General features: G+C 47.0%; 1 protein-coding gene across 1 annotated transcript in view; it reads left to right on the top strand.

The window, feature by feature from the left end:
* Positions 1 to 6,587: 6,587 nt before the first annotated feature.
* The window catches only part of KCNAB1 (potassium voltage-gated channel subfamily A regulatory beta subunit 1), a gene marked incomplete at its 5' end in the record, with an annotated part of 68,918 nt that continues 61,491 nt past the window's right edge, over positions 6,588 to 14,014 (top strand). The window contains one exon of the mRNA XM_082319820.1: positions 6,588 to 6,911. Within this exon, the coding sequence (XP_082175946.1) occupies positions 6,670 to 6,911 (242 nt within the window). The remainder of the gene's footprint in view (positions 6,912 to 14,014) is intronic.

Below are 14,014 nucleotides of genomic sequence, written 5' to 3'. Positions count from 1 at the left end.
GGGACCCAGCTGAGCCCCGGGGCTGCCGTGCCGGCACGGAGATGGTTTCCCTATCGTGTGTCCTGAAAGCGGCACAGAGATGGTTTCCCTAGAGTGTGTTCAGCTCTAGGGACAGCAGCGGGAATACAAATCAAATTTTATAAAGTGTTTTAAGAAGAGCTATAGAAATTTTCGAAGCCTGGAGTAAGAGTATTAATAATGTTATAATTTGTAATAAGTTGCAAGTACAGAGCTCATAAACGTGGTTTTATACGTTCATACAGTGTGTAAATAAGTTAGAAATACATAATTATAATCAGAACAGCTTATTACTTTAACCAATGATAGCCTAGGAAAAGCAATATAAAAGGCAGGCAGTGCCCCCGGCCCTAAGCAGGGGTCAGTTTGAAGCTTCAGACCGATGCCCCGGTCCCGTACCCTGCGGCCCCCCGGCTGCCTGCCCCCGCAGTGGGTGTGGGGTGAGGCACCCCCCGGGCGCTGCCTTCTCCCCTCTTTCCCTGCAGGAAGGGAGCTCATGCAAAACTGGTTAGTGATTAATCACCAGCCCTCGTCTGGGAAATAATACAGGGGCTGACGAGTCTCGGTCTAGCAATATTCATGAGTGGGATGTTGGTCTGTTAGTACCCAAGTGGGAGAGGATTTCTGGTGCTGCGGAGGGCTGGGTGAGATGCTCGTGGGGCAGAGGACTCGTCCCCTCCGGGAGATGCCCCAGGGCCGCCCGCAGCCCACCGGGAGAGCCAGGCAGAAGGTTCGTGCCGCTCCGGCACAGCGTGGTCACCCTTGCTTGGCGAGCTGCTGAGTGAAGTCAAGTATTTCAATACAGCCGCAGAAATGTGGTATCAATATTTAAAGCCAGCTGGCTAGCTTTGCTTTCAGGAAAGCAATCTTTCTGCATTTTTTATAAGGTGAGCCAGGGTGTCCTTACCTGCTAGAATATATAATCATCCAAGAGACAATATCCGATAGCGTTACCTACCTAAATGGGACATTACAGGAACATCTCCCCTCACAATAGCCTGCTGTATGACCAACAATGCTCCATTTAGAGAGGAACAAATTGTCAGCGTCTGCTTTTAATTTAGTTTACTTTTAAGGTGACTGATACCTTTTAAGGCCTTTGGGAACAACAAGGTATTTCTGTGGTTAAGGAAATGATAAACATGGAAGGCTGAGTAAGCACAATATGCCTTTTATACAACTGTTTAAGAACTTTGTTTTGCTTTTGTTAGCCAACTTCCAAGTGAAAGAACTTGAAGAATCTTCTAAGGCTTGAACTTATGTATCTGTAAAATAACCATGTATTACTTCAGCTGCTCAGGGTTAATTTAAAGGCTTCTGGAGTTGCTGGAAACTTTTTCCTTTTTGGGAAGTGCTAGAAAGCTTAATGACAAACAAAGTAACATTTTGGAATAGGCACAGAACTAGAATTTGTTAACAGCTCAAATTTTGAGCCATTTTTCTAGTTTTGCAGAATTTCCAGAGAGCATTTTGGTGCCATCTCTGCTAAATAGGTTGGATAACAGCAGTTTCTGTGGAAGGTACATTTTACAGGACTTCTTCCCAAAGGGAATGGCTTTCTTAAAAAGTGGCCTATAAAGGGCTTTTTTTTTTATTGCAGTGAAACACAGTGAGCCGGCAGAGTGCTGTTGCTGTGAGCAGGATGATCCCCACGCCAGGCTCCTCAGGGGGAGCATGGCCAGCAGACCTCACCCAGGACCATGTCTGGCTCCGGTGGCCCCTGGCTCCTGAACGCTGGGGGAGACGCAGCAGAGGCTGCCTGGGTGGCCAGAGGCTGGAGGGACCCAGGTCCAGGAGGGTGGTGAGAGCCGGGCTGGTCCTGGCTGGCCAAGAGGGACCCAACAGCAGCCTGGGAGTGCCTGGAGGGGAGGTAGGAAGGTGGGGCATCCAAACTCTCGTGGGGAGTGGCAGGTGGTAAGGCAGGGGACACCAGCCACAGCTTGGAGCCTGGGAGCTTTGGGGTGGACATTGGGAAAAGCTTTTTCAGCAGAGGGTGGTGCGGCATGGGAAGAGGCTGCCCAGAGGGCTGGGGGAGTCTCCAGCCTTGGGGGTCTGCAAGGCTCGGATGGGAAAACTCATCTAGAGCTGGTGACAGACCTGCTGTGAGTGGGAGATTGGGCTAGAGACCTCCAGAGGTCCCTTTTCCCTGATTCAGTGAAGCTCTTCATCCAGCCCCCCGATCCCTCTGCGACTGCTTGCAAGTTGCCTTTCCCTGTGAGACACACGCATCCTCCGTGCAGGGCACGGGTGGGCGATTACTCTTCTTTTGAATGCAATGGCTTTAAAATCCTGCTTGTCTTTAGAGGGTTTTTTTTCCTCTTTGCCTGCCTCTCTCTCCAAACAAGGATATGCTTGTGGTTCTAAAGTGGCTGCTGTGATTAGTGCTGTAATCTCTGTATCAGCTTTTACATTTCAAACCAGAGAGGGATATTAATTCAATTCTAGTATCTGCTCCTTTCATACCTTTTCCCAAAACAGTGTTTGCTCAGCAACCAAATGAATCAGGAAAAGTTATAACTTTGTTCTCATCTTAAGGGTGATCAAATCTCCAAATTTCTACAAATCCCTTGGAGAATGGAAGTTCCTGCCAGACGGGGCGACCCGAGGAGCTGGAGCGCTGCACCTGGGAGGAGGAGGAGGGATGGACTGGTCGGCTCAGCTCGAACGTGGCCGGCTCGGTGAAGCCACTGATGCTCCAAGGTCACATCTGACAGGAACCATGCTGCAATTTTCTCGGGCGAGCCCACGTGGCTGTGGGTTTGCTGTCGAGATGAGCACACGTGTGACTTCAGCTACGCTATCTGGAGCCCTCCAATGTTTACAGCTTTAGCGAGATGGACCTTTTTTCTGCTACTATCCATCTAAATACCTTGTTTTGTACAAGTCCAGTTTAGGTGCGCTGCTTTGCACGTGTTTATATGTTGTTTTTTAAGAACTGTCCTCCTTATTCATTGCAAAACGAAGCCTGCTGGCAAGCGGGAAGCTGCTACAGATGTTTCCATGAGAAGGTTGCAGCTCTTCTTTCTGGTTAAGCTCCACAGACACATATCTAATTACAGCTTTGTGGCCAGCATGAGGTTATAGAGGGAGGAAAGTGCGTGCTGAAAATCAGTTTAAATGATTTGAGGGCAGCGACTTAGTGCTGGGGGGTGCTGCCTTCGCACTGAGGCAGGTTGCAAAATGCTGGCGGCACGCACAGGTACTGTGGGGAATAAAAATGCCGAGGAAGCCCTGAAGCTGAGGAAGCAGTCGGTGCTTTCCCTGGGGAGCCGGGAGAAAGCCCTGAAGAGCTCCTCGGAAAGCGGGAAGGAGGGCCGAGCCCGGGCCAGCCAGCCGCAGCAGCGTGCCCGGCGGCTGGCTCTGCTGCGGGAGCTGGAGATGAACTGGTACCTGCGGGTCTGCGAGCTCTCCCACGAGTACACCATTGCCTACACCACCGGGATGCCCCACAGGTACGTGGCTGTTCGGACAGTAACAATTTGCACTCCAGGAAATGATGCTGCTGGTGGTGATGATGATGATGATAACAATAGAAAGCTTTTGGCTTTATGAGTCTGACTTCTCTGATTATTCAGGTTGTTTTTTTTTTTCCTGCACCACAATGGATGTGGGTTACAGAGCTGAAAATTCTGCAAACTTGTTTCTTAGTTTCCATAACTTCTTCAGCACAAACTGCAAGTTATTATTCAGCCTTATTTCTCACGAGCTGTTTTGTCCAAGTGACTGTAGTTTCATTAGAATTTAGTTGAAAGGTTGCTGCTGTTGTGCCTGGACTGTGTGGGTGACAGGAGAAAATGGCAGGAAAGCCGTTGCTGGGTGCCGCTGGCCCCGGGTCCCCATCTCCCCCTTCCCTCCCCGGACCCAGGCAGCGGCTGTGGCAAACAAGCCGCTCGGGAGGGGAAACCTGCAGCTGCTGAATTTCTAATTCCATCAATCTTAAATGTCGTGGCTTCCAGAATGTGATCTTGCTCCTTTAAAAATATATAAAGGGATCTTGGTATTAGTGGAAATTAGACGTGCGACTCTCTAATCTCCTGTGCTGAGTAAGACCCTTAATGAAATAGGAACCTAAATATGAATTGCTTGACATTGCTGTCTCAGTCCTGGTGTCCCCGAACAGCAGCAGCATCGTGGGGACAGGGCGACTTTCGGGGACTGGCACAGGGAGGCTGTATATTTAATTCACTTCGAGGGACAGGGCTGCTTCCAAAGGGTTTTCAATGTTTTGCCCAGCTCTACACAACTGCATCAGGAACAGCAGGGATTTCAGCTGAGAAGTCGTGTGAGCTCTTCCCTAATCCCGGACACAAATTGAGGTTTTGCAGATACACTGGGATTGGAAATTAATAAAAATGTCATTAGAATAAAAATTAGAAACAGGATAAGTGAAAGGAAAACAAGGTAAAACTATGAGAGATGGAGCAAGTAGCTAAGTGCAGAAATGTCTGACAAGCGCAATGAATGGAATACGAGTGGGGCTGTAGACTGACTGAGCAATTTCTTGGGCACAGTGCTCATCGGCCACACCAGCCCGTTGGTTAGGCACCTGTGGTCTTAAATGGTGCGATAAAGCAAAGCTCTGGGGAATAACTTTTGGGAAAACTAGGTTTCTAATGATGCTGATCTGTTCAAGCCCTTAAAACTCCAAACCAGTGACACTCTTATATCTAAAAAATTCAGAAGAGCTTGTGGAAATATTTCTTTGCCATTGTTTCACCATGCGTTATAGATGAGCAGAGAGCTGGATCTGACAGGAGGTAAAACAAACGGAGGATTTATTTCAGGAGCCAGGGATGAGAGTGAATAAAGGGAGAAGTCAGGAGTTCCAGCTGGATGAACCGTGCTCAGATGAAGCACGTTGCTGCCGAGCTGTCCATGCCTGCTGCAAGGCAGCTACAGGAGAGATCAGAGCTACAGCCTTCAGTGTTACACTGCTGGGAGGAAAAAAATATGGTTCCCACAAGGCAGGCATGGCTGCAGTCACAGGGCACATTTCCCTCCACTGAGTGTACTTGTGTTGCAAAGAGTAGAGCTTGAAAGCACCGCCTGCACCCCACCATCGATGGTTCGACTCGGTCAGCACCACGAGAACAGGATTCCCCATCTTCGGGCAGCAGTGTGTCAGGGTACCACAGGGCTGGGGCAGCCCTGGGGCAGCAGGGCAGGACCCCTCCGCTGCCCCAGCCTGGGAGATTGGGGACATTAAGGTCCATTAGGACCCTCAGGGCCCTGACACAACGGTTGCAGAGAAAGAATAACCGGGTAATCCAAATGTCCATGCCAAACTCCCCTCTGTGACATTGAATTATAATCTTTTAAAATATGTTGTGGGTTTGGGATCAGTCTTTGTTTATCTGCTTTGAAAGACTTAAGGATTAGTTAAGTTCATGATACATCCATCACTTGATTATTTAACTTACTTTTCTGATGTATTTGGGATTGAAATGGCAGTCAGAAAATGGGTTGAGTTTTTAAAATAGAAGAGCCTCAGAAATGTCTCCATGGTGTGTATCATACATTGTCATGATTTGTTCGCTATGAGCTGCTGTTGGCCAGAAAAGGTTACTGTTGTGCTCCTGGATGTTATCTTGATTGGAGGGCGCTGGATGCCCTCGTGCACTGGCTTTGGTGATGCCATGAAACCTGTGTTTTTTCTCCCATCACCCCTCAGGGATGAAGACCCTGAGAACCAGATGCTTTTTCTTTGCTATTTAGCACTGGTGAAATAACTATTTGTTGGTTTGGTACATTTATTTTTAGGCATAGTGCTCAGACATGTACCTGTGTCCTCGCCTGCTGCCCCGTGCCGAGAAGCACCCGGTTCTGTGGAGCTGGAGGTTTTGTAGCAGCTGGTGGCATCTCAGGGGCTTTGCTGGCTCCCCTCCCGCAGCCCCTCTCCATCCACGCGCAGGCTCCTGAAAGCTGGTGCTCCTTCCCTGCCCCGGCTCCGATGTAGTTCATTCCTTTCTCAAGTACTTCCCCTTGTCTGTTTGCTTTTAGGTTGTTTTTTCTTGGTGTTTGACTGCTCCGTAGCCTTTGTTTTCTAATTAATTGTTGAAGCCCCAGGAGGCTGCAGATACTGGGAAAGTTTACAGACTGGGTAACGTGAGCTGTGAGAGTTTACAATGGACGATGAGAAAAGAAAATGTTTTAACGACTTGCATAAGAGATGCTTGCAGCATTCATCTGTCCAGGCCAAGGCCTGAAATAAACCCTGTGAGAATATTTGTTTTACACTTATTGGCCTTGGATTGAATCCCAAACAAATATTTCTCATTATCTAAATATAAGACCTGGGAAATGGGGTAGGTGTTCTATTCCCACTGGCAGTCCTTATCCCTTGGAGTACTTGACCATTATAGGTTTCAGCAGATGAACAAGATTGCTGATCTTGGCCAGAATCCATCCTGGGCATCAATTAAAATGAGCCAGTTGCAATAATATAAAGAATGGCTGGGAAAAAAATACTGCTCCATAGTCCTGTGGTCCTCTTGGGCAACACAACCCAGCTCATACTGTCTTGTACTGGTGGGAGTGTGATGGCACGGGGCTCTCCTCTCAGCAGACTGTAGGGTGGGAGCTCCTGAAGACCCCACACTCCAGCATCTGCTGGGCATTGAGGGTCTCTCTTTGCAGCTCTGTGTATGGACCATGCATTTGTACAAGCCCGCCTGTGCGGATATTCCACCCCACAAGCCAAGCCTGCAGAAGCCAAGCGAAGTGCTCCTGAAAGGTAAAAAGCAAAGTGTGGTTCCCAGAGCCTGCCCTCCCACCACGGGCTGGCCGGGCAAGCTGAGCCGAGCCGCTGAGCTGAAGCAGCTGGAGAAGTTCCTGCACCTGCATGGGCTGTCGCTGCAAGACACCGTCCGAGCTGAGACAGGAATGAAGTACAGGTACTTCTGCGTGTCCCTTGCTGTGGCACTTGGTGGCTGTCTGTTCAGTGGCAAAGAGCTAAAACTACGGGAAATGTGACTGAGCAACCTGTGCACACCTTCAGGCAGGCTTACAGAATCTGAAGATGTCGTCTGCTTTAGTAGCTTTTCTTCTCTAAGTTTTCTGAGCGCCATAAGAATTAGCACGACTTTGAGCAAAGCTAAATGCATGTGATCTATTCTCTTAAAACTTTGAATTTGATCTTTCTCTTCTAACATTAGTTGTTTGTGTCCATCTACTGAACTGCCTCTTTCAAATTGGGGTAAAAGTATTTACTCTTTCTGATGTTTTAATGAAAACTCATTTATTTATGTGCATTAAAAGGATAATGGCTGAACAGCAAAACAGAAAACATGGAGAACAGAGGTGTTCTGACTGTGGCTGGTGCTTCAAAGTAATGCCTGTCCCTGCTCTGCCCTAAAACTGGAGCAAATGGACTGAAAGCCCGAGAACCAGAGTCTGGCTGGCTTCAGGCTGGGACGTACATGTCTTGTGTGTTAGAAAGAGCGTGCAAGGGAGAGGACCTCACCCATGCAGGGAGCTGGGACAACCTGGGGAAAGAGGATGTAGGCTGGGGGATGATGGGTGAAGAAGACATCGGCATGCTTAGTTTATCAGTTGTCATTTTGTTTTGTTTCAAAAGAGATTAATTTTAAAAGGATGACTTCCCATATTGAAAGTAGATACATTCTCTGTGCTTCTAATAAAAGAAATTTTTCTTCAAAATGTTTGCTTTCCCAAGAGATTGACTTTTGCCCGTGGCCAGTCTGAGCTTAAAATTGAAATAAGAAAACACATTTACTCTTTTTATGGAAACAGCACTGTTTGTGTCACAGCTTTAGCTGCTAGCCAGGGAAATTTGTTGTTGTTTGGAGGCACTGTCCAGGGAGGACCGAGTGTGTAAGAGAAGTGCTTTGGAGCCAGCATCAGAAGAAACGGCAAAGGGCTTTGTACCTCTGTCCTGCTGGTGCTGGCTGGGAATCCTTGGAGCAAGTCGGGGTTATACAGCCTTGAGAGCTGGTGTAAATAAGTAGAGAACTGAGCCCACAGTGTTTGAGTGATGAAAAGGGAAAATGTCCAAAGGCAATGGAACGGCATCGCAGGGATGCCATGCTCCGAGCGGAGCTGTGATAGAAGTAATCCCTGGTGTCATTCTGGGTTAGCAGGAGCGATGCTGTCCCCGAGCGAGATACTCTGATTAACTGGGGGTTTTTTTTGGATCTGGAAGCATGCCTCCCTTCTAATGAGAAATTATTTTGCTCCTCTTCTGATGACCCTAATCGCATGTGGCAGTTGTGTTTGAAATGGTTGGTGTTAGTACACACGTGAAGATTCCCATTTATCTTATTTCTCTGCTAATTCTGCACTTTCTATGGTGTTGGTCCGCTCCAGATATAGTTTAACACTTAACTGTGCCCTCGCTGAGAAGCACAAGTAATGTCGTAGTCACACAGTGTTCTCATAAAGCAGTTATGTTCTGGTGTTTAAAGTTTCCTCCCCCTGAGATTATCTTGCAGACCACCCTCGTGTACAGACACCTCCCTGATACTGAACCTGGCTGCTACTGCGTCAAAAATGCATCGGTCAAAACTCAACAGCAATGTTCATCTCTGCTTGCTGCTGCACAGAAAACGTGCCCAGCCCGGAGGAGAAAACCTGCAAAGAGGCTGGGGAGAAAACTTCTGTGGGGATGGATACCCGATGCCCAGATGCACTGGAGACTGAGTTTTTAAGTCACAGAGAAACGTAATTAATGAGATATTCTGTGATTGTTGTGTGCTTCTGGGTAGTTGGTGTTGGCCTTGAGGCTGTACCCAGTGCTGAGGGCTGTGGTTGCAAGCTCAGCTCCAGCATGGGCTCCGTGCAAATCACTTCGTACACCTCTGTACGAAGGTTTCTCAGCTTGTAAGATGGAGTGGTCTTCATTTATCAGAGCCTTTCATCGTGATAAAATAAAGCATGAGCTTAATTTCTGTTGAAGCTGATGGATTCAAGCATATGCTTAATTTTAAGTACGTGCATTTTTCATAGTTGACAGAAACAGCTATAACATACTGCGTTTCACATATATCATACCCAGGAGAAAGAAGACGTCTCTGGGAGAGAGAGCTGTGCAGAGGGCTCTACTGCAGGGCGTGGGGGACTTTCCAGCAGTCATCACTTGCTGCTTTCTGTAGATTTTTGCTCTTCTAGCTTTAGAAGTACAGAGCTTGAATGTCGTCTTTTCCAGCATGGCTTGTTTTGCCTTCCACGCATTTCTTCAAATATCCATAGGTCTAGTCTAAAGAGAGCACAATAAAAAACTTTTTTTATTAAGAGCTGTTTAATTAGGTGTGGAAAGTAATGAATTGTTAACAAGAAACACTTACTAAATACACATAAGCTGTTTTATTTATAGGATGATTAGTTCTTTTTCCTTTCATTGCTTTAGCAAATACATCTTAGTTCAGCCTATTACTGAATAACTGAAAGTGCAGCAGTGCATGAGCTTGGTTTGTTTCTGACGACAATAGTATTTCTCTCGGATGAAATGCCATTTGCAAAGCCACTTTGGTGTCTTGTTATCCAACAGTGTTCATTGCACGGCTCCCTTCCATACACTCTTTGGTGGGGTCTGAGTTCTTAAAGACCAGACTATGTGGGCTGGGTCTGTCCTCACGGCTAGGCAGCAGTGACTGTAAAACTTCTCAATATTCTGCTCATGCATGGCAAAAATAGCATCTCTCTGCTTGGGCAGCTGCAGTTCGAGAGCCCGAAGGTGAAATGTTATACGTCTGCAAAAGCAACCAGGCAACTTTTGCAAAATATGCTGTTGGCAAATGTTATAGGTGGAAAGTATTTATGGAGGTCAGGGACTCCGGAGGCGCTGCTGGATTAACCCACACAGCAGCCTTCTGAGCTGGGGGTAGAGTTTTCTATTCATTTTTTATCTGTTTTATATTTAGTTGAGGTTTTGCTCAGGGAGGGTGAATTCTTCCCACCGCTCACAGGCCCCTGGCAAACTTGCTTCATTTGGAGCGAGCCCCCCTGAGGCTGTCCTTCAGGAGTTCCTGCGGCCTGAGAAAGTGCTGGGATGCTCTACCCAGTTTATGTTGCTTTTGTTGGTTAAGCTAATTAAAAAGTTGAAATTTAGGATTGTCATGCTCTTGTACAAAGACCAGCCAGCAAGTAGCCCTTTGCAGGATGGGCTGCTTTTCCTTTTCTGATTGCAATGGGAAATATTACCATTGCAGAGTGAGCGCTCAGCCGGTTCAGCAAGGAGTTGGGCACAGTGACTGTGGGGAGGAGAGGGCACCTGCACATCATCAGAGACAAACTGGTGGTGAAACCCACCCTCACTTAGCTTTTTCTTTTTCCCCAAATCGCTTGCAGTATCGTTTGATGTGTGAGGAGGAGAAGGTGGCTTGTGCTGGTGCATGGCAGGCAGAGGTGCTGGCAATAAAAATATTGCCGTGACTAGATAGCTGATATCTCTTAATTCTGAAAAATGAAAATACTTATGGTGGCTAAATACAGCTAGAGGAAATACCAGAGAGCTCTAGGGACAAACTGATGGCAAAAGGGCTGCAATTTGTATGTCTAATTTGGTGTCTGTCTTAGTGGTACAAGCCTGTGTCAGGAAAAGCAATAAGGGAGTGAAATACTCAGTCTACAGCGCCAGAATGAACGTTGTTTTTCAACTACATTGTTATTTACTTTTTAAGTATTTCTAGAGATCAAACATGCTGAATTTACTAGAAAGGCTCTCCAGTTTGGTAACCTCACGGAGGCAATTATGGGACTTGGGTCAGAGGTTCAAATCCTGAAATAGCAAAAGGTGGGTACCAGGATTTTCTGGTGACCACCGAAGGCACTGAGCAGCATGGGCCAAAAGATAAAATACTCCTGCAGAAAAACTGTTGCTGAAAAGTTCTCCCCATCCCTGAGTTATGTCAGCTTGTGGTAGACACAAAGGCAAACACCGTGTCAGAAAATGTAACGTGCTTAACAGTAAAATACTGGGTTTTTTTATAAATTTCTGGGAGCTGACATTTCAAATCCTGCAGTCGATGCTGGCCATCCCATTTCAAACGGCTACAGTAAGCTGGGCTACAGAAAGCAGAGGTCTCTGAGTGATGGGATTGTCCCTGTGCTGCGTGATTAAACAAGCTTTTAGCTTAGGAAAAAGATGATTGACAGGGATTACAGCAGATGTGTTTAAAATCAGGAACAGCCTGTAGCAAGTAACTCACTGTCTCCCATCACGCAGGAACCGGGGGGAATGCAAATGAAATTTCTGAACAACAGGTTTAAAACATGGGAAACACTTTCCCTGCATCTTGCAATGAAATTGGGGGACTCGCCGCCATGGGATGTTTTGGATGCTGAAAGTATGAGCTTGTTCAAAGGTATCAGGCAAGGCCATCAAAGGCTGTTAAATACAAAGGGGTGGATTTAACCTCTAGCACAGCAGGTTTTTTAATGGCAGATGGTAGAAAGCCAAGATGATACATCGGGAATGGCATTACTGTATTTTTGTTCAGTTCCTTATAATCTTTTCTCAGCACCTGCTCCTGGGCATTGCCTGGGTTGTGTGGCTGATCCGCAGGGATGCTTTGCTCTGCGTCGGTACGACTGTGCTTACACTGTGCAGTAGGAGACGGGTCAATGTGCAGGGGGTGAGCAGGCAGATCGCACCCTTCAGTCCTTGTCCATTCTTCTGGGGTCGTGTTTATAGCCCCACAGGGCTACTACAGAGAGGGGAATTTGGGAATGACCACCTTGCCATTGCTGCTTTTCAGGCTCCCTTGGTCAGGCTCATTTCATGCATCAAAGCTTTAAAATATCTAATCTTTAGATGGCAAAATATATGGAGCACTCGATGTGGTCCTATAATCCTGTACTGTAATCCTGTCCTAATCTGCTCAGTTCAGAGCACAGTTGCATTATATTTATTGGGATATAGCTTACAGCTTTAATGTTTTCCCTATTTCCTGTGCAGATTGATCTACAGAGCCGCATCCAGCTATGTCCTTGTTTTAACAGCCAGCATAATTTTTCATAAGTAGTTTGTTGTGGGTTTTTTTTTGTCTGTTCATACTATAGTGCCTGCTATGTAGTGCAATGGTCATGGCAGATATACCTATGTCTATCCTTTTTCCAAATTATTTCAGTTTCCACTTGCTCCTTGGTTTTTGTGTTATTTTTCTAGGATTCTTGCCCATACCATGCACTAATGGGGGAGGATGGGATGAAAACAGGGGACGTGTGTGGGTTAAGGATGTGAACAGAGTATCCGCATGTGTGTATGGTGTTTGTAGCGTGGTATTTCCTCCTTGAAGTAAGAAATCCCATTTTACTCCTTCGGAAGAACGGTACATACAGCCTGTGTGCAGCGTGAGCCCCATCTCCTCGGCTGGGTTTCAGCAGGAGGAGCTCTTTAGCTGCTCGTACCATGCTGGCTCCTGATCCTGCTGCTTTCTGCCTTGCTGCCGTCGCCAGCGATGAACACGCGTGTGTGCCTGGACACACGTGTGCACACACACACACTTCCTTTTGCAATATAAAGTCCTCAACGAAGCCGTATAAACGCTCAGATCCACCCTGCTGGTACTTCTAGGGTTACTCGCACCTTTGCATAGGAAGCTCCCCATGCCGTAGGTGGAAGACAAAGCAAATTTTGTCCTCCTAGTTCACCACCGCAGCAGTAAATCCCAGCTAACCCTTAGCTGTATGCAGAGCAGCAGCTCCTGCCGGTGCCCAGCAGGAATTTGCATGCTTGCTACTGCTTTTCATGCACCTTCTGCTCCTGTCAAACCCCAGCTTGAAAGCCTGCTCTGCCAGATGCTGAATAAATCCCCAGCTCCATGGGAGGGTGCTGCCTGCTGAGCTTGCTCTCCACTCCCTGCCATGGCATCAGCGGTGCAGAGCATATCCAGCATCTCTCCAGGGGGCTGACTTGAAAGTTTGGGATATTTATGGATATATTTATGTACAGGTTTGAAGGCTGCAGTCTGTGTGCGTGCCCTGGGATGAAACTCAGTCTGTGGGATCTTGGTTAAAACAGGTTTTTTCTGGGAGTCTTTGGGCTGACTTTGGGATCTGCTGAGACTGGGACCTCGCCATGCGTTGCACTGACGCAAACTGCTGAACAGTGGATCGAAGGGGGTTGAGTTTAGGAAAATCCCAGCTAAACCTCATCTAGCAGCTGTCAGGTTGCTGCTTTATTTCAAAGCTCCGTCCTTTAGGAAAACGATCATAAAACCAGGCTCTGGCAAGCCTTTGAAGAGGTTAGCATCAATGCCAGGCTGAGAGCAGGGCTTTGTATCACGAACCGTGGTGTGTGCTCCAGCAATGCTGACTCTGCGCTTGGCATCGCAGATGGCCACGGTTCAGGTGGAATAAAAATGGATTTTTGTCTTCAATACAAATCCAATACTGATGCAATCGCAATTCTTTTGCTTTGCTTAATTGAAGTAAATAACCAAATGTGATGGCAGCTGTTCTTCCAACATCTTCCTCCCTCCCTGCAGTTATTCCTCCTGCCCCATGCCCTCCCTCCCGCTCCAGGTCTCCCAGTATGAGCAGAAAATGTCCCTTTTCAGCCCCAGCAGCCAAGGTCTATGGCCCAGTCTGTGCTTAGAGAATTCCCTTGATTTTTTTCTTGGTTATTAATCCTAGTTTGTACACTAATGATTATTAACAGCAAATCTTCATTGCATTCAGAATTTGTAGGGCTTGCAAGCTTGGGGTAATGTAGAGAAGAAACTTTCCTGGAAAGGCAATACTTAGTCCAGTCCAGCAGATTCCAAAGGCAAAATATTTAGGATAAAAAGTGCTCTTCTGAGGCCTGGGGGTATCGGGAAGAATTTGGCATAACCAAAGAGTAAGCGTCAGAGGAGGCAAAGCTGCAACGTGATTCCAATCAAGCTTAATTTTAACAGAGAGCTGTCAGTCGCAGCAACCCCTCATCCTCAGATTGCAGTTTTCTTCTTTTCTTCAGAATTACTCCAGCATCAGGAAATAGTTCCCAGGTAAGGGAAGTGGATGGAGATTTACGTTATGGTTGATGCTGGCTCCTGGG

The sequence above is a fragment of the Platalea leucorodia genome (genome assembly GCF_965183815.1).
Source record: "Platalea leucorodia genome assembly, chromosome: 8".
Taxonomy (NCBI): domain Eukaryota; kingdom Metazoa; phylum Chordata; class Aves; order Pelecaniformes; family Threskiornithidae; genus Platalea; species Platalea leucorodia.
The sequence above is the reverse complement of the archived record's forward strand: the minus strand, read 5'-3'. Positions and strand labels throughout refer to the sequence as shown.